Source organism: Amia ocellicauda, chromosome 3 (assembly GCF_036373705.1).
Source record: "Amia ocellicauda isolate fAmiCal2 chromosome 3, fAmiCal2.hap1, whole genome shotgun sequence".
Classification (NCBI taxonomy): Eukaryota; Metazoa; Chordata; class Actinopteri; order Amiiformes; family Amiidae; genus Amia; species Amia ocellicauda.
Window position 1 is genome coordinate 23497112 of NC_089852.1, and position 25587 is coordinate 23522698.

General features: G+C 43.4%; 2 protein-coding genes across 3 annotated transcripts in view; one reads left to right on the forward strand and one right to left on the reverse strand.

Moving 5' to 3' along the window:
• The first annotated feature begins 1255 nt into the window (after nt 1–1255).
• LOC136742056 (glycylpeptide N-tetradecanoyltransferase 1) lies at nt 1256–12362 on the forward strand. Its single transcript, XM_066698563.1, has 12 exons — nt 1256–1410; nt 5325–5433; nt 5781–5925; nt 6482–6600; nt 7177–7268; nt 7450–7566; nt 9069–9239; nt 9569–9677; nt 9865–10035; nt 10202–10369; nt 10792–10929; nt 11222–12362. The coding sequence occupies exons 1-12, from the start codon at nt 1301–1303 to the stop codon at nt 11240–11242; spliced, it is 1470 nt and encodes a 489-aa protein (XP_066554660.1). The 5' UTR covers nt 1256–1300; the 3' UTR covers nt 11243–12362.
• Nucleotides 12363–17745: 5383 nt separating this feature from the next.
• Nucleotides 17746–25587, reverse strand: part of adam11 (ADAM metallopeptidase domain 11) — a 40564-nt gene continuing 32722 nt past the window's right edge. The window contains exons 26-27 of one of the 2 annotated variants that reach the window (XM_066698565.1): nt 22593–22610; nt 17746–21827 (exon numbers count right to left, since the gene is read on the reverse strand). In XM_066698565.1, the coding sequence (XP_066554662.1) occupies nt 21812–21827; nt 22593–22610 (34 nt within the window). In that variant the 3' untranslated portion in view covers nt 17746–21811. Of the gene's footprint in view, nt 22611–25587 lie in introns of both variants that reach the window. The other variant, XM_066698564.1, reaches the window with a different exon arrangement.

Below are 25587 nucleotides of genomic sequence, written 5' to 3' on the forward strand. Positions count from 1 at the left end.
TAGGTGGATTTATGCAAGGTACAATCTTGTGTGTGTGTGTGTGTGTCCCATCCCTGCCTGTTCATTTTTATATCTATAAAACATGGATTTAGCAGTAAATCAGTGCTGTTCTGTGGAGAATGACACTGCACTGTTACTGCCCACCTGCTATTAAAGTAATACATAAGCCTATCTCTACATGCAGCCTTCACCTTAAGGTCAGGATTGATGTCAGAGATGGCTGTCACAGATACAGAAGTCCCTGTGTTTGCTTTGAATAACCTTCCTTCAATTCAAGGGACGTTATTTACGTTATTCCTTTACAGGAGCCCTGTACTGTCCCTGTGCCATCTGGCGGAGTAATCATAAAAGTGCATGTATTTTTTTATTTTGACAGTTCTGAAGTCAATACTAATTTTCCCCGTATTAGAGTGTAATTTATTTTAATAAACGGGATGTTTGACTGCATTATCTGAGCCATTTCCAGGGCATGGATTCCTACCCATGGTGAAATGAAGTAATGTGTCCTTTACTATGGGGTATAAAATCAACACGAAGTCACTTATTTGGCTATTCTATGCTATGGTTTGTATTCATAAAGGTTAAAAAGACACCTCCTTTCTCAAGAAATGGCAAAGTATCGTATTGGGAAACTCATACACCCCATCATATCCTCCTCCCTATAATTATCCGATATAATCCCTTTCTCTCTCTGTAGACTCCAATATGGATCTCTCTTCCCCTTGCACCTCAAGTTTCAGATTTTTTCTACATGCACAACTACATACACACACAAATGCCTTCCAGATAACGTACGTGCCTGATGTCTTTTTTTTCTTTCTTTTTTCTCCCAGTTTTGCTTTTCTATAGAATCAGTCCTCGTGGATTTGCATGCGATTTTCACGTATAAAATACATGTTAAAAGTAGAGATGAATAAATAGATTGGAACCTACTCAAATCGAAATAGCAATTAAAGCTGTATGGTGTCGGAGTTGCCTTAAATATGGGTGATGTGCTATTTTAATCATGTGATTTGAATTGCGGAACATAATGATTGACTGGGATTTGTGCCGTCTCTGACTTAAGAAAACGTTATTGTATGCTTTAAATCAACATTGCTCACGATCAATTTAAAAGTGTTTGGAAAAATGAGCCGCTTACGGGGATAGAAACTTATCTGCCCATAGTAAAACGCATGTGCCCCATGTGTTCCGTCTGACAGCCCCGGAGACTACGGTTCCCAGCATGCAACGCGGCTCCCGTCCAATAGCAATGACACGTACTGTGGGGGCTGGTGCGTCGCTCAGTTCCTGGTTAAAGATGGCGGATGAGAATGAGACAGCACCGAAGCCGGAGAAAGAAGAAGAGGTAGAAGAAGACCATGGACATTGCAGCGACTGTGAGAATGAGGAGCATCACTGCAGCGACGGGTAAACGCGCAGACGGCTATTTTTTGTGATATCGAAAACGCGGCCTACTTTCATGCGCCATGCCAATAAAAAGGCTACAGCACAGCCGGGTAGAAACAGCCTAATTCTCAACGAGCCCGCCCCCATCCTCGCGTTTCATTGGAGGGAGGCTTGAATTGACAACCCTTGTTTGGCGCTGATTGGACAATCCTGCGTTCAATCTTCGATAGGGGGACTGTCTGTCTTTTGTAGTAGCGCAGGGTTCATATGGAGTGAAATTGAAACATCAAACCCGTTTAGAGAAAGCAAAAGAGAATTTTTTTTTTAGATTTGCAAACAAAAATATATCCTGCTAACTTACATACATTAGTCACTAGGACTGTTGTGCCTATGAGTGCTGAATTACTTGCCCGATTTAAGTACATTTCGTCCAAGACTGATTAACACATGCTTTTTTAATTATGCATGCAGATAAGGTTATTTCTCGTGTGGTGTATTACAATATTGCACTTTTAAGGCATGCATTTTTTTTAAATAATAAGTATAGGTGGAGAGTCGCTTGTTATCGAATATGATTGGGAAGAGTCCATAATCACAAAACTTTAATTAAAACACAAAAATCACTGTAATAAATAAATACATCAAATGCGGCGTTTTCCACTTGTGATTTTTGCCTGTTTATAGTCGTTTGTTTTTCGATTACTTGGCAAATCTAGCGGAAATCTGCCGCAGACAGTTTTGAAGCCAGGCGAGGGAGGAAGCTAGCTCTCTCACATGGTACGGTAATTACATTATTGTCGTTTCCCCCATGTATTTCTTTTTGTTATGCATTGTACTGCAGATTATGATATTTCCAGGCGGGTTGAGTCCATCATGCTTGACCGATTCGCGACGGTTGACGTCTCTTTAATTTGCAGCAGTGTAAGTGCACTGGAGGTTCAAGGCCTTTTCTTTCAGCATCTTATTATTAAGCACGATGTCTGTTTAGTCAAGGTCATGTGCGGCCTGTCTTTAGTTGGAAAAGGGGTAGGGGGGTTGCTCTAGATAAACTTAGATACAAAATAAATACCCCCGCCCCTTTCACAGTAAGAGAAAGAGGAACCGCTTAACCTGGCAGCGACGTGGTGGGGCTTCTTCTGTCCGAGTCTTGTTGTTTGAATTAAAAAAAAGAAAGAAAGAACCTGAACACGTTTAATAATACGTTTTATTGTGTACATCTGCACCCTACACTTTTTTTTTGGCCTAATTATGTTACAAATTATGTTTGTAGGCAGCGTTGTGGAGTTGTGGGTAGGGCTCTGGACTCATAACTGGAAGGTGGGGCAGTGCTGTTGTACCCTTGAGCAAGGTGCTTCACTTAGATTGCTCCAGTAAAATACCCAGCTGTATAAATGGGTACAAATTTAAGTCACCCTGGATAAGAGCGTCAGCTAAATGACAAATAATGTAATGTAATTATCCGCTCAGTTCTAGATCATGAAACAATCTCCTCCCTTTTCTGAAATCGACTGTCACACCTTGAAATTGATACGCTGTACTAGTAGGCTACCTAACGAGGCTTTGATCTCTTCTTTGGCACTCTGGGCCAGATAAATCATGTAGTTTTTATACTTTCAGAACAATTACGTAAAAAACCCATACAGTTACGTTTTTAAGTTACATTGAGAATAACATGAATACATTTCGTTGTAATCGAATCCAGTAATGGAACGGAAGGCTGATCTGGTTCTAGAACAGAGCTATTCATTAACCTACAAAGCGCCTGCAGAAGAGCGTTGTACTATGGAAACGTATCTTGAAAGTTTGGGTGTTTCGCAGAAATTATGAAACGTCACAGGACGTCTGTTTGCATTTTGCAACATTTTAATTTGTTTTCGTATCGTTTCTTTTACTTATGACTGATCAGTCGCAGCACAAACGTACTTATACCAGTCCTAGCAATGCTTGTCTACAGGTAAAGCTAACCAACCTGCAGGTAGTAGATATTGGCCTTGATACTTTTTAAAATGTTGTCATTAAGTACTGAGCAGTGCTTAAGCGTAATCTAATCCTAATTAGCCAAGGGATAATGGAGATACACTTGTAGATTCATAACAATGAACCCTATTGAGGATCAGTAGTATTGAGCCTGGTAAAGAAAAAAACCTGCAGTAATGTTATCAGTACAGAATGTATGTCACAATGGATTAAGACATTCACCAAATAAACGATAGTATTAATTACAATAATAATTGACAGATGTTTGCCTATGCATTCAAAATAAAGGCTTGTTTTATCTTTGTCCTGAAGTGAATTGTGCACTGTCTCTCTAAATATATTAATCACTTGTGATGAGTATTAGAAAAGCATGTGCCACAGTTACAAAGCCAGGTTATTTGAAATTCAGTATCTGACGGTGAGATAAGTCAGCGGCTTGCAAATCAACTGTAAACTTAGTGTGCGCGCACAGTCTTATTTGGTAGCTTTGCTGTGTGCATCATGCAGGCTCTGATATAAAGGCACATGCAGATGGCGGATCTGTTTGATACCATGGGCGTGTTGTGTAGAAATTAGCTCCACTATTTCTACAGGACTCTCTCTTTCTATTATTAGGAGGGGGGTGCCGAGTCTTTGTTCCACTGTGTTTGAAAGGTACAAAGAGAAGAGACCCTTTCAGCGCGCTCAGTGCAGTGTGGGGGGAGAATAGGCCTTGCTTGGTTGTGTTGATTCAGGCAAGCCACATCTCTGAAAAAGAAAGAGCAGCACTGAGTTTCTAGATGTTGTCGTGGCTTCTGCAGGCGAACTCTGTGGAACCTGTATTGTAATCTTTGTTGGTTATTGTGTTGCTGACCTCCCCCAGCCCCCCCCCCCCCCCTCCCCCCACACACACACACCCCGGTGGGGGACATATGATGTACCATCTGTCCCAGCCCTACAAATACAGCTCAACTTCTAACCTCCCTCCTTGTGCTCTAATGGGATTACCCCTCTCCGTCTCTGTAAGTACACTCTTTCTCTTCCTGAGAGTACTCTGCAGCCAGGTTGTGGGTTTGTGCAGCAGATTTAACACAAATTCTACTACCTGCATTCCTGTACATCATGTTTGTAGTTTATCAAGATCATTTGCTTGTAGTGACACTTCATAAAATGCTCACTGCTACAGACCAAGCTTGCAGTGGAAAAACACAAGTCTTGGCACATGCCATGCTTGAAATACCAAAGTCTGAGTGGCATGACCACACTTTGAATAAAGCCGTGATATTTCTGCAGTTTCTAACAATGAAGAATGATCACCAGTGACAAGTTATTTTTCTCTCCTGAAGTAGTTTAAAATGTATATATGTATGTGTGTGTGTGTGTGTGTGTGTGTGTATATATGTATGTATATATATATATATATATATATATATATATATATATATAAATATAATTAAAGGGATATTATGTGTCTTAGGCATTTGTATCTGTCTGCGATATGTTACAGCTGTTTTCAAAACAGTGCATCTGTTAAGAAAGTATTTCTGCTGGCTTGGGTGGGTTACAGTGCTTCTGTGTCTTATGCAGTGTGCAGGGGAATTATTTGGGGAGAATCTTAATCTGATAATTGAGGGTTCCAGTGTCTGTCTTTTTCAGTGTTGAAAGAGTCAAAAATATGTTATTTATGAGAGAGTATATAACACGTGAATTGAAAAACAAAGACACAATAGGTGGCATGCCCGTTGTGTGTCTTTCTTGTTTTCAAATCACTGTGTTCATATACCGAATGGTCCCTTGTAATTGTGAGAGATTTTATAATTAGAAAGTGAGGTCAATCAGTTTGCAGGCAGTGGCTTTCTGGTTTCTGTTTCGGGCCCATATAGGATTAAAAAAAGAGAGGGAGAGAATGACATGATTGTGCAGGGGGGCAGCCTAGGGGACTGTGAGCGGGAGTCTGAACGGCGCTGCTTTCTCTCCAGAGAGAGAAGCCCAGGGGATGACGGCGGAGCAAAGAAAAAGAAGAAGAAACAGAAGAAGAAAAAGGACAAAGTCGGAGGGAAGGAGTTGGGGCAGGAACAGTCAGCTAAGGTGAGGCCCTGAGACTCAGGAGGAGGGAGTCGATCCAGCATGCTCTTCATTTTGGGTTCGGGGTCACCTTTGTAAAAGCACAAAGAGCCTGACCGAAGGGCATAGGACAGACAGACGGACGGACACATTCCTGGCTGATGGGCATGAGTTGCAGTGTGACACAGCATGCATTTCTCTGCTTATTTTGGAACCCTCCAGTTTTTTAAATTTTGTTTAAGTCCAGTTCTTTTTATTTTTTCTCATTTAAAAAAACATGCCAGTTAAGTGCCAGAATACTTAGGTACTGAATATTTCTTGCATGTGCCGGGCCTGGTTGGTGTGACTGATGGACTTGCTCTGTTCCTCAGGTGAACTCTCTGCCTGCAGACAAGCTGCAGGAGATCCAGAAGGCCATCGAGCTGTTCTCTGTGGGCCAGGGCCCAGCCAAAACCATGGAGGAGGCTACCCGGCGCAGCTACCAGTTCTGGGACACCCAGCCTGTTCCCAAACTGGGTAAGGAGAGAGCAAAGGGGTAGACAGAACAGAGGCCAAGAGGGTGCACACTAAGGGCAGAGGGCGAGCTGGGATTTGACTAGACGATCAAATCAAGTTTGCCAGGGGGGTAAAGTGGTAAAGCCTACTTCTGCAACAGAGATGACTGCTAGGTTTTACAAAGGTGTAGTCTTCACTGCTGACTTGTCTACAGAATGTTGTGAGCATTTTTCTCTGCTTGGCCACAGAGATTAATAGGACTCGGAAAACTAATATCAATACTGCCTGACCACAAAACCCAAAAGTACTGGAAAGCATTAGGCAGAGGAAAGATGAAACTGACAAAAAAAAAAAAAAAAAATTCTTTCAAAATGTACTGAATGCTTTAACTGTGGTGTTTATGTTTTGATGGGAGTGGCTTTGAAAATGATCAAAAGTCTCAAAGAGGTTTATACAGTTCCCAAGTGTTTGCACACCTGACAAGCAGTTACTGACTTACCCAGTGTATCGTGGGGGGTGCCTGTGCATTGCCCAGTACTCTCTGTGGCTGACCATGCTGTGTCTGCTGTGGTTCTAGGGGAGGTGGTGATGTCGCATGGCTCCATCGAGCCCGACAAGGACAACATCCGCATCGAGCCCTACAGCCTTCCCCAGGGCTTCACCTGGGATGCTCTGGACCTGGGCAACCCTGCCGTGGTGAGTGATCAAGCACGCCGTCTCTGCAGGACAGTCCTGCTGCTTCTACATGTGTACTGCTGTGGGTGTTTCTCAGGGGCTCCCCTGTGTTGTCTGTTGGTTTGTCCTGCCTAAGCATTTGTTTTCAAGAAGTACAGGCATTCCCACCGCCAAGCACTCGCTGTCTTGTGTAAGCCAGCTGCAATACTGTTTGTAATGGTGTGACCAGTGCAGGTGGGAGCCTGGAGCCGATGTGACAATCTTGAAATTAATAACTTCATTTATTTGTATATAATATTGCCTGTCACCCATTATGGCAAAGCTGTGCTTTTTCAGAAAGAAAGGAACTGGAAGTTAAGTAGTCTGGGTGGTTGAAATTATGTTGATATTAACTTCCTGAATGTGTGTATTTTTGTTTTTAATATATTGACAAAGTCAGGGTCCTAATTTTCTGCACACCTAAATTGTAAATGTCGATAAGGTACATACGTAGCCTGACATTTTCAGTTATGGATTTATTGTTGTTATTATTCCATCTATATAGTGTTCTAGATGTTGTTGCAAAAAACACTAACAAGACTGTCTTCTCTCCTGCAGCTGAAGGAGCTCTACACTCTGCTGAATGAGAACTATGTGGAGGATGATGACAACATGTTCAGATTTGATTACTCCCCCGAGTTCCTCCTCTGGTGAGCACGTTATTTAAGACTTGTTTGTGTTTTTATAATGGAAGGGTTCCTGGTTTCCTCTCGGGCCCCATTGATCAAGCATTGCACAACCGCCCTTAGACGGGTCCCCATCACAATAACTTCAGTAGTTGTCTGGTTGGTACTGTTTGCAATGCTGATGTTCTGTCTCTGGCCCTGGCAGGGCCCTCAGACCCCCAGGCTGGCTGCCCCAGTGGCACTGCGGAGTACGGGTGGTCTCCAATAAGAAGCTGGTTGGCTTCATCAGTGCTATCCCGGCCAATATCCGCATCTATGACACGTGAGTACGCCCATCTTTATACTCTGTAACACTGTCTCCGGCGGCATTCATGCCAACGACCACTGCCAAATAAATAACTCATCTATAATATGGGTCTCAAACAAGGACTCACTGGTTTTTGTTCCCACCCAAGTCCCAGTCATTAATTGTGTCTGATTAGCTGCTTAACTGGATTAATTAGGTACTTCTCTACAGACTACAATTTGTTACAGGTTGTGTACCTTGAATTAAAACTAATCCTCTAATCCCTGAACTGTAAAAGACCTTTAAATGTTCTAGATGTCTAATTAATCTAATATCCAAGTCAGTTAAAACTGGAGGAGGCTGCAGCCCTGCAGGAGCTGGATTTGACCCCTTATGATTGAGACCCCGGATTTGAGACCAATTGCCATAACATTTTAGTTTTAACATAGCCTTATTCTTTCCTTTTGAACGACATATGAAGGAAGCAAAAGCATCTCTCTACCTCAGTTTTTGGGGAACTTTTAGACTGAATGACTGTTGGTAAACGAGGGGACTAGGTGGTCAGGTGCAGTGGAAAGAACCCTTACCCCACCCCCTTCAGGGAACCAACCCACAATAGCTACATGACAGAAATTGAAAGTGTATGGTTATGTTCGCAGTAGTGCTATGTGTTTCTGACATCACTGCATGGTTGCAAACCCATGCCAGGGCCCGAGAGACAGATAATGCCTTTACTAAAGCCCAACACGGCAAGCCCACTTCTGTCCAGAACTGTCACCATTGCTGAACTGCCTGGTCTATTTTTTTTATTTTTATTATTTATCTAAATGTGTACTCCCTGTGGTCTCGGCTGTATGAGAGCTCTTTTAAATGTTTACATAGTTGCATGATGTGCTGTTGATATCCAGAGAAATAGAGGTATCATTGACCTGGAATTTCTCCTGGAAGCAACATTTGGTTTTATTTCCATAAGCCACTGTTTGTCTGAATATTGCAAAGGTTTATACAAGTTTACAGAGCTGAGTAAATTAAAACCCTTTCTCTTGTGCTGCACATTACGTTTTTAATAAAACCCATACTGTACATCCTCCATTCCAACCAATCGTATAACCATGATCTCAATTAATAGCATACAGGTTTTTGAGGTGGTAGACTGGTATAACCCAAGAGGGGAACACCCATGTCTATCAGCTACCACACTGTCTGCCCGGTGTGACTCGTAAAAGCCATTTATTTTCAGTTTTGTTCATGCACCGCCTTCAATATTGATACAAGGATAAAACAGGTTCTGGACCCATATCTTTGTGACCAAGGCGAATATGAAAGACCAAGCATAGAGAGAAAATGACAGGCCATGAAACTACAGTCAATGAAGTCAAACATGAGCCGTTTGGTAGACAGTTCCTATTAAGCAAGTCCTTTTTACTTTTTGATTTTTCACATGTGCATTTAATACAAAAATATCTTTGTTACTGGGATCGCCACTGTGTTCTTCCCTTTTTTAAAGTTTTTTTTCTTTCCCCTCTCCCTCTCTCCAGAGAGAAGAAAATGGTGGAGATTAACTTCCTCTGTGTGCACAAGAAGCTGCGCTCCAAGCGAGTGGCTCCGGTTCTGATCCGGGAGATCACCAGACGGGTCAACCTACAGGGCATCTTCCAGGCTGTCTACACTGCTGGCGTGGTGCTGCCCAAACCTGTGGGCACTTGCCGGTATGTACTGCCCAGCAACATCCATCTATAGAATACCAAGCATACCTTATTTTAATTAATTTGTTTCCCCTCAAAGCTATATACAGTAACTATGAGTAGAATCCAGAAAACAGCAGATCGTTCCTATCCCTATCAGATCACTGATGTCATTAGCTTGTTTGGCCTCTTCTGAAAGGTTGGAATTGCACTGCCTTGATCCGAATGGGCTGGATTAACTATTTCTCCATGCTTGTCAAAGCACTTATAGGAAAATGACAAGCTTCAATGGAGGAGAAACCAAGCTGTTCTCTGAGGTTCTTGCATTGCTGACCGTGTGTCTTGGTCTGCAGGTATTGGCACAGGTCTCTGAACCCACGGAAGCTGATCGAGGTGAAGTTCTCCCACCTGAGCCGCAACATGACTATGCAACGCACTATGAAGCTCTACCGCCTGTCTGAGGTCAGTGGGGGGTGGGGGGGTTGGCACTGGTAGCAAAATAAGTGTTTTCCTTTCTGTTTTTAGTAAACATTCTATTAGATTGAGCAAATTCAATAGATCACCCAGCCCTAAACAATCAAGCCTGGCTTTTCAAACAAGATTTTTTATACCGTAGCTGGAAGATCGACTCTTCTCTCTTCTCTCCCAGGCTCCTAAGACGGCGGGTCTGCGGACCATGCAGAAGAAGGACGTGCCGGTGGTCCAGCAGCTGCTCCTGGACTACCTAAGGCAGTTCCACCTGACGCCGGTGATGAGTGAGGAGGAGGTGGAGCACTGGCTACTGCCCAGGGAGAACATCATCGACACATACGTGGTGGAGGTCAGTGTCTAAACTGCAGGGCATCCCAACAGTGCCTCTGTCCCAGGACATGCTGTTCAGCAGGATTCCCTTCTGTCCATCCCTCCATGGCACCCCTGGTCTCCTGCTCCCTGCTACTACTTCCAGTTCATGTGTCATGTTTAGTGTGTTCCCTGCTTCCCTGCAGACTCCAGAGGGCGTGGTGACGGACTTCCTGAGCTTCTACACGCTGCCGTCCACCATCATGAACCACCCGGTGCACCGCAGCCTGAAGGCGGCCTACTCCTTCTATAACGTGCACACCACCACCCCCCTGCTGGATCTCATGAGCGACGCTCTCATCCTGGCCAAATCGGTGAGCTCCCGGCCACGCGCACATGCCTCTTTAAAGAAAAACTTGGAAAAGAGGCACTCTTAATCAGTGCTGCCAATTATACTTCCAATGGGCCAGGAGTTTCCTTCAGAGACCCCAGGATTGGTGGTCTTTGAAGGAAACTCCTGGCCCATTGGAAGTATATAGCGTGTTTCATTTATATTATTTATGTTGTGCTAAAGATCCACACACTGCCACACCACACAGTATTTCAGCAGTTTGGTTTCAGGAAAGGTGTCCGAGCAGTCACCCCTCATGTCATATATTACATCCGCCTCAGTGCTCAATTAGCAGCCTAGCCCTCCTGCGTTTACATCCGAGTCCAAATCTCCAGTTGGTGGTGCTTAAGTGGGTCCGGCCTGAATGAGGACAGTTCTCTCACTCTCTTGATCTCCCCGCCTCAGAAAGGGTTTGATGTCTTCAATGCACTGGACCTGATGGAGAACAAGACCTTCCTGGAGAAGCTCAAGTTTGGGATCGGAGACGGCAACCTGCAGTATTACCTGTACAATTGGAAGTGTCCCAGCATGGGCTCAGAAAAGGTATCTCACTGTCATTATTGTAGTTTCTGAGGAAACCACAAGCATTTTAATACAACCACAAATGACAGTGCTGTTAGTTAGTTAAAACGAGGGTGCATGTATTCAAAAGCAATGGCAACAGTGTGAGGTGTGCAGTGTTTACATAGTGTATAGATTCTCCTTGCCTTGATTTACATATTGTACAGTGAGTGATTTTGGGGAACAGCTTGGGTTATTGCTCAGGGTTCAGAAAGGTCAGACTATAGTGTCCAGCAGAAGGAGAGCTGGCTGATCCTGTGTTCTCTCTTTTAAGGTTGGCCTGGTGCTGCAGTGATCCGACGCCAGGACCAGGCAAAGAAACTATGCCACTCGCTGACCGACGGACGAACGGACAGACGGACAGACTTGCCGCTTCAGGAAAGAGAACCCATATGTTTTTGACCTTTTGACTTGCATCGCCACGTGGGCTCTGCGCCAAAACCCCGCGCTGGAGTTGCAGCCGACGGGACTCCATTTCACAAACTGCTCCGACAGCAAACGACCAAAACCAAACGAATCGAAACAACAACAACAACAAAAATGACAGACTCTTTGTCTTGATTGTATCAGACCACACACTTACTGTTTAACATACAGGGTGCTCGTCTGAGCATCCTTCTCATTCGAAAATAAATCAATAAAATAAATCCATGAAAAGCAGAATCCAGCAGTGTTTTAGAAGGAAAGCAAGCAAACCAACAAAAAGAGGGTGCAAAAATAAATTCTCATCAAAATAAAATATATTAAATATTCCAAATCCAAAGTGGACGCTAGACAAGGGCTGCTGTTTTTCTAGGAGGCTTTGAACCAGAAGTGCTCTCTCCCTCCCCCCGCCCCCCCCCTCCCCTATGTTGTGAGAAACTAAATCGCAACAGTAGAAACAAGGGCTTTTGTATCATCAACTCCAGCTGTTACCAGATGTGCTCCCGCCCAGAGGCTTCAGATGGCATCCCTTTCTAGGCTCTTCTCTAGAACCATTGTCGGATAATGTGGATATTGTGTTTTTGTTTTTCACTGATCGTCTTGCAATTCTGATACCTATCTTGCTACTGCTGTCGAGAAGGGGGAAAAGAAGGTTATCTAGGATCCCAGGATATAACTATCTTTATCAGTTTCTACCATACGGAGAGAGAGAGAGATTGACTTGCCAACATGACGATTGCGATGGGCTGACTTGTGACAGGGATAGGTGGGGTTCGATTGGGGGGGGGTGTGGGAGGGGATATTGCTACTTTGATTACATATTGGAGAAATGTGTTGGCACTGGGTGAGCAAGTGATGCAATAAACACTAAAGCGCAAGTGTTCTCTTTTTGTAAACGACCGAAGTGAACCGGTGGAAACGAGTCTCGCTGTGTTACGGGAAAGAGATATGAAGTTGCGGTTTGCAGAAATAAACTAGTGCTCAAGCCTCCAGAGATGTTGGTTTTCTTTCGTGCAGGCTTTCTGTTTTGTTTTTTTTTTGCTTTTTATGTTAGAAAAAACAAAGCTCTGTAGTCCGGACTCAGGATAGACCGGAGCAAGCTGACATAAATTATGTGAGTGTGAAAAGAGAGTGTGTTGTCCAGCTGTCTTAACAATTACTGTCATTTATTATTATTTTTGTATTTACTTGGTTTCCATATTGATGATGTTCAGTACATCTAAGCTATCTTATAACATATGAGAACAAATGAGGATGTACATTTGTGTTTTTGTTTGTCAGTTGGTTTTATTTTTTAATGATACCACTTCAAAACACATTATTGAATTGAATCATGTTTTCTAAACTGGACCTATCAAGCAAGTGTTGTAAGCTGGAGAGAAGATGGGAAAATGCCGATCTAATCTTGCCTTCCAGGACCAGGGTTACCCTTCACTGCTTTCAGTTCTTGTAAGGCTTGTCTGCCACATCAAAGTGTAAGTAGTTCAGGAAGTCCTATAGGCTGCCCACTGTGTCCATGGCTTCCACCAGAGCCAGGGAGCTCCCTGCAAAACCCTCACAAACCACAACTGAGAAGTCGCCTGCACCCCCTCCACACTCTACAGGGAGAGGTCGCCACAGGGCAGCCTGTCAGGCTCTGGCTACAGAGTGAGGTGGGTGTTCGGTGTAGAGAGAGGGGGAGAAATGCACCAAATTTTGTTGTTCTGTAAATTATTGCTGAAACTGAGATACCTTCAAAGGTCAACTGTGCTCAAAACACGGTTTCAAATTTATAAGGGGGTTAAATCAGTCTTAAATGGTAGCTTGTTCCAATTTTAAATTGCAATATTTCAAAGACCATTTTGTGGAGGGTTAACATATAGGGATATTTTTTTAAATGACTGGTGCTGAAAAAACACTGTTCTGGCACATAGGCGGCTCTCAGTATGGTTTTGTCATGCTCTGTGTGTTTGTATGGAGTTTATAGGGTAAAATAATGCCCCATGAAAGTGCAGTGTGGGAATATTGCATTAAGCGTGCTGCACCAATTTGTACTATGATCTTACACAGTGGTAGAAATGAAACCTGAGACAGGCCTGAATTGTCAAAGTCCCCCGCCACCACAACTTTGGTTCCCTTTTGGATGTGGTGTCCTTCTTCCGGTCTCCCTTGCTTTCTCCCCCCAAAGTTGTGCTGTGAGTATCCCTGTATTTACTTCAGTGCTGCTCGCTTTACTTTGTTCAAGTGAGTCTGTTTTGCAGACATCCAATCAGGCTTGTTTACCCCCCCCCCCTTACTCTCAATGTTGGCTCATGTTTTAATGGATTCTAACATTGTTGTAGGAATAACTATAAAATAATTAGCTCTTGAGAAGCAGTGTCTTAATGGTCTTTATTGTGCTAAATAAAGCTGGTAAATGGGTGAAGCAGCTCCTGGAATGAAAACAAAGGCAATCGTCAGTCTTTTTGTGAGGCTCATCATTGTGTTGAATTGGCAACTTCAAAATGCAGTTGGGCCAGTCCTCCACTTCACGTATAATCTAGTTTATTCAAAATGTCAAGTCACTCATTTGGTTCTGAGAGTTTGAAATACCTATGGATCTGAACATTTCACTTTGGTTTTCAGGAAAGTGCTGTGATTCTTTTGGTTTACTCCTGTGCCTGTTTTCTCATGGGCCTTTAATACAACACCTTTTGATATCACTAATCCCAAGCTAGGTATTGAAGATTTTGATTGTAAAGCAATTAACCTGTTTTTGTTTTTCTTCAATACATTATGAAATTCAACTCTTAAAAAATATGAACTAAAAATACTGAACACTACATTTCCTTATTGGTTCAATAACTTTTCCCCATTCAGGAGACCAATATTAAACGAGAATGCTAAAGTTCCTGGAGAAACTGTCTGCATGTGACAGTATTTTTGAGTACTATACGTGTACTATAGTATCTGTTGTACCATTATAGTAAGTACTATAGTAAACTACAAGGTACTACATATCTACATGTTTGCATATCATTCTTTTGCTGTTCAGCTTTTAGATTATTCCTGGTAAAATTCTCATTATAAACTCAAATATTTTATGAAAATACTGCTTAGTAGACTTTTACATAAATGCTTTAGATTATTCCCCATCAAAGCCAAGAAGTGTTCTTCATTTTGAATGTAGTTTAAAGCTGAATAGGCTTTTGTATACAGTCCAGCAGCTGCAGAACCAGAGTATTTTCAAAACACAAATACAACACAAACAAAAGAGAAGAAAATTTGTTTAGTTTTTTGCATTTATTTTTCCTTGTTCTTACTCATTAACAGTGTCGAATTGCATTTATGTCAATGATTCAGAAGCCTTTATTAAAAACATGGTCTTAAAAATAGAGGCTGACTATTTAGCAAGGATCCTTCACTTGGTCAAAACAGGCTGAAGGAGGCCGGGACGAGGCTTCGCTGGGAGCAGGGGAGAAACAGCACCCCCCCACCCCACACCTCCCCCTACCCACACGCGCACACGCACACGCACACACCACCACAGTCCTCACAAAATAGTCTGCCATGGACAAATCATGATATACAACGCGCACCTTGCCATATTTACAGTGTGCCATTGTGAGACAGGACTGGCAGGAAGATTTATCAACAAATATACAGGTGAAATTACTAACTCAGTTAAAGATGAGATAGATATATATATATATCTATCTTTATATACAGGACTCAATATATACACTTTTACAAAAGAAAGCCCGTTTGTGCTCTTTTTTTTTTTTTTCAATTGATATTTTTCAATGCCGTGAGTGCAGTGAACATTCAGGATCGCACAAACAGCAGAGGGCTCGGGAGGTTGCTGACGTGGTCCTAGGAGGTTGTGCACACAGCTGACCTTTGACCTGGCAGTAAACCTGTAAAGCTAACTGACAAGAGTTTGTTTTCCCAGTTAGGGGGTATCAGACCAACTCAAAGGCTTGGTCTTCACTTACCTGAATATGCTACATGATCTTGGACAGGCACTTTCCATACAGAGGGGCTTAATCTGGTGACTGAGGGAAAGAAAACAATAGTAATTGTTGGCCAGTTACATAACAGAGAATGAGATCACTCAGGTTAAATGAGAACCACTAGTTGCTTTCAATAGCTACTTGTCCCTGTGCTGCATATTTATTGACATAGATTTGGATCAGGGGGGGGAGAAGATTAGTAACAGTACTTCAAGATAAAACAATCAGGACAAAATCAAGGCAACTCCCAAGTTTGTGCATAGTGGTGGCTCCGGTACTCCACTATGTATCGTTAGTGCATATTTTTAATTTAATGTTACAAGCCCTTCATCAGGTTAAAGCACAGTGGGGAGGGGTTACATAGTTCCAGTAAATAATGAACTCTTATGTAATTAAGAGCTTGAAGGAGTTCCCTGTGTTGGTAACAAAAGACTAGGACTGTGATTAACTGCTGTAGAGCCGGTACCTGGCAGACCGCTCAGGGCTACCAGCTAGTGTGTGGCAGGTGACCGGTCAGACAGCTGTGTGTGTCGGGGGTTTTATATATGGGGAGGAGGAGTCACCAGCCTCCTTGGACCTCTGCTGTGTACATCATGTGAAATGGTGGCCTTTGTGTACATTCGTCCAGTGGTTAGGTAATGAAAGCATGAAAGGGGCTGCTACCTAACCCTTTGTGGTCCCGAGAGCCCAGGTCCCCCACCCAACCAAAGACACCTAAACACTGTCCACTTCTGGGTCCTGGGGTCTGGATCCATAAATGCCATCAACAGGGCAGAAGGCATTTTTGACCGCTGCCACTCCTTTGGTATTCAATCAGTATGCACTGTTAATTTGAGAATATTTAATCTTACCATTCACTCCCCTATGGCCTAAGTAATGAATGTGTTGTACATATCCTGATTTACTTATTTTTTTTAATTATTATTATTATTGCCCAGCGATGGACTGGCGTCCCGTCCTGGGTGTATTCCTGCCTTGCGCCCTATGCCTGCCGGGATCAGCTCCGGCTTCCCCGCAACCCTCTCCAGGATAAGCGGTTTCGAAAATGGATGGATGGATGGATGGATGATTATTATTTGACTCAAACCCATAATCACATATGCATAAATATTACTGTTAAAAAATCCAGCAGGACAATCCCGCTCACTCAATGAGTCCACCAGTGGTTTTGGAAAAGCAGCCCGACTTTGAGGGCCTCTTAAGAAGATGCTTTGGGTCTTTTCTTCCCCTCCAGTTTTACCGGGTCAGTCTGCATTTTGCTATTGAACAGAGGGGTGGGGGTGGGGGGGGCTTCTCTGAGGACACAAAGGGTTATCTGCAAAATACAAAAGTAATCCCCCAGCAAGTCTGCAATATGTAGCTCTATATATAATGATATGATATATATATACACTCACCTAAAGGATTATTAGGAACACCTGTTCAATTTCTCATTAATGCAATTATCTAACCAACCAATCACATGGCAGTTGCTTCAATGCATTTAGGGGTGTGGTCCTGGTCAAGACAATCTCCTGAACTCCAAACTGAATGTCTGAATGGGAAAGAAAGGTGATTTAAGCAATTTTGAGCGTGGCATGGTTGTTGGTGCCAGACGGGCCGGTCTGAGTATTTCACAATCTGCTCAGTTACTGGGATTTTCACGCACAACCATTTCTAGGGTTTACAAAGAATGGTGTGAAAAGGGAAAAACATCCAGTATGCGGCAGTCCTGTGGGCGAAAATGCCTTGTTAATGCTAGAGGTCAGAGGAGAATGGGCCGACTGATTCAAGCTGATAGAAGAGCAACTTTGACTGAAATAACCACTCGTTACAACCGAGGTATGCAGCAAAGCATTTGTGAAGCCACAACACGTACAACCTTGAGGCGGATGGGCTACAACAGCAGAAGACCCCACCGGGTACCACTCATCTCCACTACAAATAGGAAAAAGAGGCTACAATTTGCACAAGCTCACCAAAATTGGACAGTTGAAGACTGGAAAAATGTTGCCTGGTCTGATGAGTCTCGATTTCTGTTGAGACATTCAGATGGTAGAGTCAGAATTTGGCGTAAACAGAATGAGAACATGGATCCATCATGCCTTGTTACCACTGTGCAGGCTGGTGGTGGTGGTGTAATGGTGTGGGGGATGTTTTCTTGGCACACTTTAGGCCCCTTAGTGCCAATTGGGCATCGTTTAAATGCCACGGCCTACCTGAGCATTGTTTCTGACCATGTCCATCCCTTTATGACCACCATGTACCCATCCTCTGATGGCTACTTCCAGCAGGATAATGCACCATGTCACAAAGGTCGAATCATTTCAAATTGGTTTCTTGAACATGACAATGAGTTCACTGTACTAAACTGGCCCCCACAGTCACCAGATCTCAACCCAATAGAGCATCTTTGGGATGTGGTGGAACGGGAGCTTCGTGCCCTGGATGTGCATCCCACAAATCTCCATCAACTGCAAGATGCTATCCTATCAATATGGGCCAACATTTCTAAAGAATGCTTTCAGCACCTTGTTGAATCAATGCCACGTAGAATTAAGGCAGTTCTGAAGGCGAAAGAGGGTCAAACACAGTATTAGTATGGTGTTCCTAATAATCCTTTAGGTGAGTGTATATATATACACACACGCAGAATTCAAAGATAGAAATCACTTTCAAACGTCCTGTAAAAGAATAATCTCAACAGGGATCCAAGGAATTTATATTATACTATAAGACGCCTGGGATACAGAACAGTATTATGGAATTCTGTTTTATCACAGCAGATTATTACTGGCTGCTTGTAGAGCCCATAAACTTGTGTTCATTCTGTGAAGCACATTGTAGCTACCTTGCGAAGGGTACCATACCAAATAAAGATTGATACATTTACTACTTTTAGGATCTATCAAGATCAATCTTTTAAAATATAAAGCAACCAACAACATCAACCAAAAGGAAACAGTGTAAAAGCCTTTATAAGGTAACACACTTGACTGAATTTTGCTGAATTGGATCTGGACTGTTTTATAATGCTAGAGACCAGACTCACTGCCCCAAATAACAAATTCTCTTGTGCTTAGAAAACAAAAGCGGCAGCTTGGTAATTTCATACTCAAGGGCATTTTATTTTTTTTTTCAAATAAAAATAAAAATGCTTGGACCCCTGTTAACAGTATATACAAATGCACACACGCATACGCATACAGATATATATATATATAGTGGTTTTGTATTTTTAATATATATTATAGAGTATATATTCGTATATATATATCCCTTGGTTTAAAAACATCTGCATTTCATTTCAATAAATGACAGGTTGCTACAGGGTATTTTTCTGATATAATGCTTCCAAAAAAAGCAACAGATATACACATATAAATAGTTTTATTACGCTACGGTGGAATGTTAATAGGTCAAGCCTAGCGTTAGAGTGGATTACAGAGGGCCTCCTTCACATCCTCACCCTCAGAGGAACAGGACAGAGATGCTGAGCTGCACACAGCCAAGCAGGACCCCAGAGTAACAGATTCAAGACCCTAGCGCTACCATCCCCTATCCCCACTGACCGATGAAAACTAAATACATTATTTCAGTAGGTCTCAACTGCATTCCTTTTCAAATCCCTCATTACTTTTGAACCAGAAAAAAAAGAAAACCAACTAAAGTTATGTGGCCTCATTTCTTGATTGGTCAAATGGATTTCCACACCTCGTTTTCAAGAAAACCCTAAAATGCTTCCAAGCTGTGGATCTAACCTTTGAGGTGCTTTGAGGGAAGGGGAAGGTGGAAGTTCCAGAGATTTTAGCTTCTATCCAAGTCCCTATTCTTTCACTATACGGATGGCATTGAGGTGCGTTAAAATCTTGGTAACTGCACCACATTTAGGAGACCATGACACCAGCCAATCCCCCCAGGGACAGTGCCCCTAAAACAGAAGTGTCTTACTGTCCTGCAGGGAGCTCAGCTGGTAGGCCCCAATGGCACCCAAGACTTTAACCTGAGCTCCTCCCTCCTCTATTACTAACACTAGAAAACCATGACTCATCTCACAGGTCTAGTTCCAGTAGAAGAGATGTCCAATCAGGCAGAAGCCACTCAAGGCTGGCTGTTGGGAGAACCCTGCTATATCAAAGAAAGTCCAGTTTTGCAGTCTGCGGCAGGCCCTGCATAGTGCGCCGGGCCAAGCTGCCAGATGGGAAGGGGCTTGTGCCCGCTCAAAATATTGTGCTTGGTATTTTGTAGTACTCAGACCACCTCTTTATCAAGGGTGCTTGGCTTTAATACGGCAGGGCTCTGGACACTGTCGGGACCGTTTTGTTAGTTCAGTTTAGGTAATGGATCCAACATACCCATCTGAGAGCTTCCCAAAGTACAAAAGGTCCCCCTGAGAGAAGGGAAAGGAAACGTAGATAAAGAATCAAAGGCTATGGCATGCAGTCAAGGTGGGGACTTAAGGCATTTATGGTTGTAAATCCAGCTCCCTAATTTTAGATGGCCCTGGTTTAACAGAGCCCTGACTGCAGCCTTTTGTGTGTTTCAGTCTCTCTCTGACTGCAAGAAACTACATCAACCCATTTCAGGAGAGCACTGCACCACAGACCCAAGTGATACGCGATAAAAACACTTTAAAGCATTACATCATATTAACTACATAAAAATAAAAAAAATCTCTACCCATAGGCAAATTAGTTTGCCCATATACAGGGAATAGTTCTTACTGCATTTAATTACCTACATAGTCTTGTTTTTTTGTTTTTAATAAAGTGCATTAACCTGAGACAAACCGTTGTGTTGAAATGGCAGGTATGAAACGGGTTGTGGGTTTTCTTGATTTTGCCCCTATAAACCTAGTCTAGACTAGTCCAGTGCAATAAAAAAATAAAAATCCATTGGTCTCTCAACTGAATACAATCATATTCTTGGAATATGGAGAACTGTTGCAGATTTCTACTGATTAATCAAAATTACTATTCTTAGGAACTTCTGCCTTTGCTGAGATACAAGCATACATATGAAAGTTATGTGTTTATTTTTATTTAAATCCTTCTTTCGGAACTGGGCTTGGATAACTGGCTTAAAGATGATAACATAAGTTAATCAAGCACCATGAAAAAAAATGCATCAAATATAATTCAAGCTCCTTATTTTTTTTGCAGCACCTTGTTCCATCTTAATGTTGTTGTTTTTTTTTAACCATTAATTTTTACATTCAACCTTCTAGTCTGGTAGCATGATATAGTGTAGACACTAATGTCCTAAGCCTTTAATGAGTCGCATTTTATGTTGGCTCTCTTTTACAAGATCCATTTAAAGGAGTCACGTGGTGGTGTTCAACTCTTAAATGCAAGAGCTCGGAGCACCTCCAATACAGGAGACATTTTGGTTAAACCCAATTCAGTTCAATACGAACACTTTTGTTCCCCAAGCAGACTTAAGCTGCTCGTTATTTGCCTCTCATGGATAAAAAAAAAAAAAAAAAAAAAGATGCTGGATGGATGTGGATATATTAGACCGAAACCTGTTCGTCATGACAGGCTTTGAAAAGATGATTATATAATGCAAGGTTTCATACTACTGTATGCAGTACGCTGTGTGCATCAGTCTGCCACTCTAAGATAAATACGCCTGAGGACATCTTGATAAGCTACCCTGGTGCCACAATACGCTGCGGTATTTAAACCTGGGATCTGAGGTCTTTTCTAGCAAGAACTTGTTTTCCAGTAATGGCTTCAGCTACTTTCTATCCTTTTATAACCTCTAACCAGCCCTGACCCTGTAGCAGCTAAACCTCAGCAAAGAGAACAGGGTCCAGTTAAGACAGGCATTCTTAAAAACAAAACCCCACAAAAATTTTGCTAGGGCCTCCTCCGACCCTCTTTCTAATTCGATGTAATCTACACTGGCAGCTTTTGGTATAAACTGCAGGGCACGCATCTATGAATAAATGGGTTTTGGACACTTGGATCCAAAGGTATAACAAGGGCACCTGGCGGTCATCTTAAAAAATGTGACAAAACATACCCGACTCTTGTAATCCCAGAACCTGGGATGGACAGTGGAGGGGGAAGGGGTGTTGGGAGTAGGATCCAAGTGATGAATTGGGATATCAAATCAGATCAATAAAGACCTTGGAAAATTAGGGTGGGGTTGGGGTGATATGTGGATGCTCCTCTGTGAGGGCACTGATGGTCTGGGCCCTTGGCCAAAGGAACCATAATAGATGCAGCTTTTTATTGTGGTGGTGGTTTTGCAGTAGGAGACAGACGAAGGGAACTGGCAGTCACATCTGGCTGGAATGCAGAGTGTTGAAGCTTTCTGGAGTCACACTCCAAGAGAGAGACAGGCGTCAGGAGAGAAAGACTGAAGAAGAAAAAAATGGGGAAAGGAGGTCGAAGGTTCTGGAATGAGCGGAAGACTTATTCCCCCCTCTCTCTCTCTCTCTAGGTGGAAAGGACAGAGTGCGAGGAAGAGCATCAACATTGGCCCTATGCACCTCCTGATCTGGAAGAAAGAAGAAAGATTGAAAGACTGAGAGAAGAGGGGTGAGAGGCTGTGCCAGGATGTGAGGAACTGAATGAGGGAGGGAGCTGGGAGCAGATCGAGGGGCTGAGGTTAGGGTGGAGAACCTGGGAGAGCAGGTGATTAACCAGTGTGAGAAGAGACTAGTTTTAGCAGCGGTCAGTCCTGTGGTACAATAACAGGAGTAGAAACGTGGGCAGCACACAGAGATTCTAAATGACCCGAGTGTCAGTGGATGAAGGGGACCTACCCGAGTGTAAAAGTTCTTACTTAAAGTCTTACAGTTCTACCCTGGCTGCAAAAGAAGCCATCTCAGGAGTTGTGAGAAGGTACTACAGCTGACTGCAGACTGGCCTGAACATCCACACAGACAATTCCACCAGGCCAGATATATTACCTGCTGAGCATTTTAAGAGCATATTATTTGCATAAAATGGTAGGTTAATGCAGGTGTGGTATAAACAGCTTATAAACAGCCACACTAGGTTGGAAAGTGCTCTATCATTTTCTCCAGCCTCTGAAAAAGTGGTATCAATCCTGCACTGATGTGTTCTCCAGATCTGCTCTGCAATCCCAGGAGGTCCCATTGATGGTGAGGTAATGGGGGGCAGGGGGTGAGGCAGGGATGGAGATGGTGGGGGAGGGGCTGTTTGATCAAGGAAGGGAGGCGGAGACAGAGGGGCTTGTTGATGGGACAGGATGGACTGGTGAGGGGATTACATCATCGCCTGACGGGCGGGATCATACCTTCCTCTCCGGATGTTTCTTTTCAGGTTGGAACACCAGCGATTGGGAGGGGGGAAAGAGAGGGAGGGAGGGAGAGGGGGAGAGAGAGAGAGAGATTGCATTAGTAATATTGGAAACCAGACAATGACATGGCAAATACTCATGAACAGTTTCTGGAGTGCATACAGACAACAGCTTGTGTTCTTCAGTTTTCAAAAACTGATCATGCCGCACAGTTTCCTTTGATTGGAAGTAAAACTGGACCAGGATTAGAGACTGTTGGATCCAATCCAGTTTTCCCACCTTTTACATTATAGACCCTCTGTCTGCACTCCACACAAGGGTGCCTTCCCAAGCCAAGTCCACATCACAAGTAGGGGCCTGAGAGCTTATAACTTCCCACAAAATGCTGCCTGATGGAAGTGAGCTAGACTACCCATAACATCAGCCTGATTAAAATGTGATGCTCTGACAACCCAAAATCTCTAGCCAAATGAAGCTGTAGTTTAATGGTTTGAAAGTTTGATTTTGGGACCTAGTTGTTAGAAGTCATGAGCAGAAAGAGGAAGGGGCAATTTGGATGCCAACACTAGTAAAAGTAAATTTGTTTCACAGTCCATCATCAATAAACTATGACATTAAAACTCCAACTGATTGTTTTAGGGCCTGTTGTTGCTCAGGCATGAGAGGAAGTGGAGCTGCATGCAGTTATGTTTAGTCTACTGGAAACCAAAGCTGTATAATATCCTGCTCTCTGTATGCCGATCCATCAAACAAAATCTATTGTTTCACATGCGAAAATAGAGGAGCCATGCCTTGGTTGGTTGTTAAGAGACTTTCTGCATTTGAGTACAAGAAAGCAGACACAAACACACCCACAATAAAACTGCCAAATTACAGGACAGTACCTTCTATAATAATCTACTGTCATTTGACTGGGCTTTGGAAACAGGGCACAAAGCTTCTATAGACGAGATAAAAATCAAGATGCTTTTTTTGCAGCAGAAGTACAGGCAATGACAGCAAGGACCCCACAAAAAAGTCTTGTATTATGCCAAATATAACATTTCAGACTAACTCTGTAACTAAAGCCCCTTGGCGTCTCCTCCATGTCGGTTTTCTACTTGGAACAGAAAGGCTCTTCAGTCCCCTTAACAGTTCAGGCCGATCAGCACCTTTTCTGGCATTCCTTTCTCTCACCCGTGTCACTGCTCGGCACCACATTCCACTCCCTGACCTTTAAATAATATGTTTCATGCCTCTGCATTCGAAGCCCATGCAAGGAGAGGGGTGAGCAGTGTGGGCGTAGTGTGGGGGTGATAGGCAGTGGGCATTCCCTAAGAGGTCCGTCTCTGATCCCACTTCAGGGCCCGTGGCAGCTATCACAGAGACGCCAGGCGAGCCAATTGGGATTTGCGATGTTTCCAGAACCCAAATTAAAGTCCAAACTAAGCACCCCCCTAAGGTTTGCATCATAATTCCTAAACTCCATCAGCGTGGGCAGGTGGCCAGAGAGAATGCCAGAAGCTGCAGCCAGCACGTCCGTCACTGGTAACTCAACAGCAAAAACACTTTCAGTACACCAGCCATTTCGATTCCATAGTCGGCTTTGCTATGAGGCGCCAATTAAGTTTGTCTGACAGTGAACAGCAGATTGGGAGCGGCAAATATATCCTAACCCTCCCTAAAACAAACACTTGCTTTAATTTCAAAGACGATTACAGTTACAGATTAATATGTTCGGACAGTGTATATTCCTTTAAACATAGGTTCCTGTGCACACCAATAGAAGTAAATGTGTGTGTGCGCACAATATGGTAACTACCCAGCCAACACATTGCGTTTCCACTTTTAACACAGGACTGGTTTTCTTATCCAAATAATATTTCCAGCAGGCCGCCACCACTGAGCCCCAATAAAATTGTGGTGTCTCCAGGCTTGTGCAGTGAGTACCAAGGCAGGGTCAGAAAGCCAGACTGACAGCCAGTGGTGGATCCGTGTTGAGTCAGACAGAAGTCAACTGGGGGACACTGCGACTGGCCGCACAAAAGTGACTTCTGTGACTGTGCAGGTTCAGGCTGTTAGCATCTCCATCTGCATCAAATTCTCCCATTGATGTGACAATCAAGTTTTGACAAGTTACAGATCTAAGGATGAGGATATATGCAAAGGCAGCCGAGGAGTCAAAGCAGCGAGCCTAGCTGCAAATTTGGGGTGATAAGGGAGGCAAATTAATTGTAGATTCAAAATAATTATAAGTATTATCATAATAAAAACCTGTGCTCTCCTTACACAAGGCTCTACTTAGACTTCAGGAGTTTTCTGCAGCTCTACTGTAAAATCACTGTTTGACGTGTTGAAGAATGTTGCAGGAGCAGAAATAGTTGGACAACAAGTGCACATATCTGATCGAAAACAGCATAATCAAATCAAAGTGCTTTCCCTTCGCAAAGGTTTAAAACCTGATAAGCAAGGACAGCCTTCCCCTACATCCTGCATCTGTGCGTTACAATAGCACACTGCTCCTAGAACACATCCAGTTCTTTAGAGAAACCCTTCCCACACTTCTCCCCGAGAGGAGCATAGCCACCAAATCAACAAAAGCAAATGGACCGTGCAAACATCCCCCAATTGCTGTTGAACCTTCACGATGCCACCACAGACTGGTCACACTGTCTCAGTCGTACGGTCCTGGGCGCCACTGATGTAGGCATGCACAGCTGGCTTCAATGTATGGGAGCCCAAGACACATATCCATCCCTCCCTCCCACCCCCCACACAGAGCGATAACATTCAAACCACACATGCACACAGCAGGTATGATACACCAAGTGGGCACAGAGGGGCCCCTGGCAGGCTATCCTGGGGTCTCAGTCTAGAGGAGAGAAGGGTGAGGGGAGAGAGGGGTTGTGTGTGTCGGGGGGGGGGGGGGGGTGTTGGAGGGGGTTACAATCTGCCCCTGACGTCACAGAAGGACAGTCTCTTGGGTGGGGGGGATGGTTAGAAAGAGTGCAGA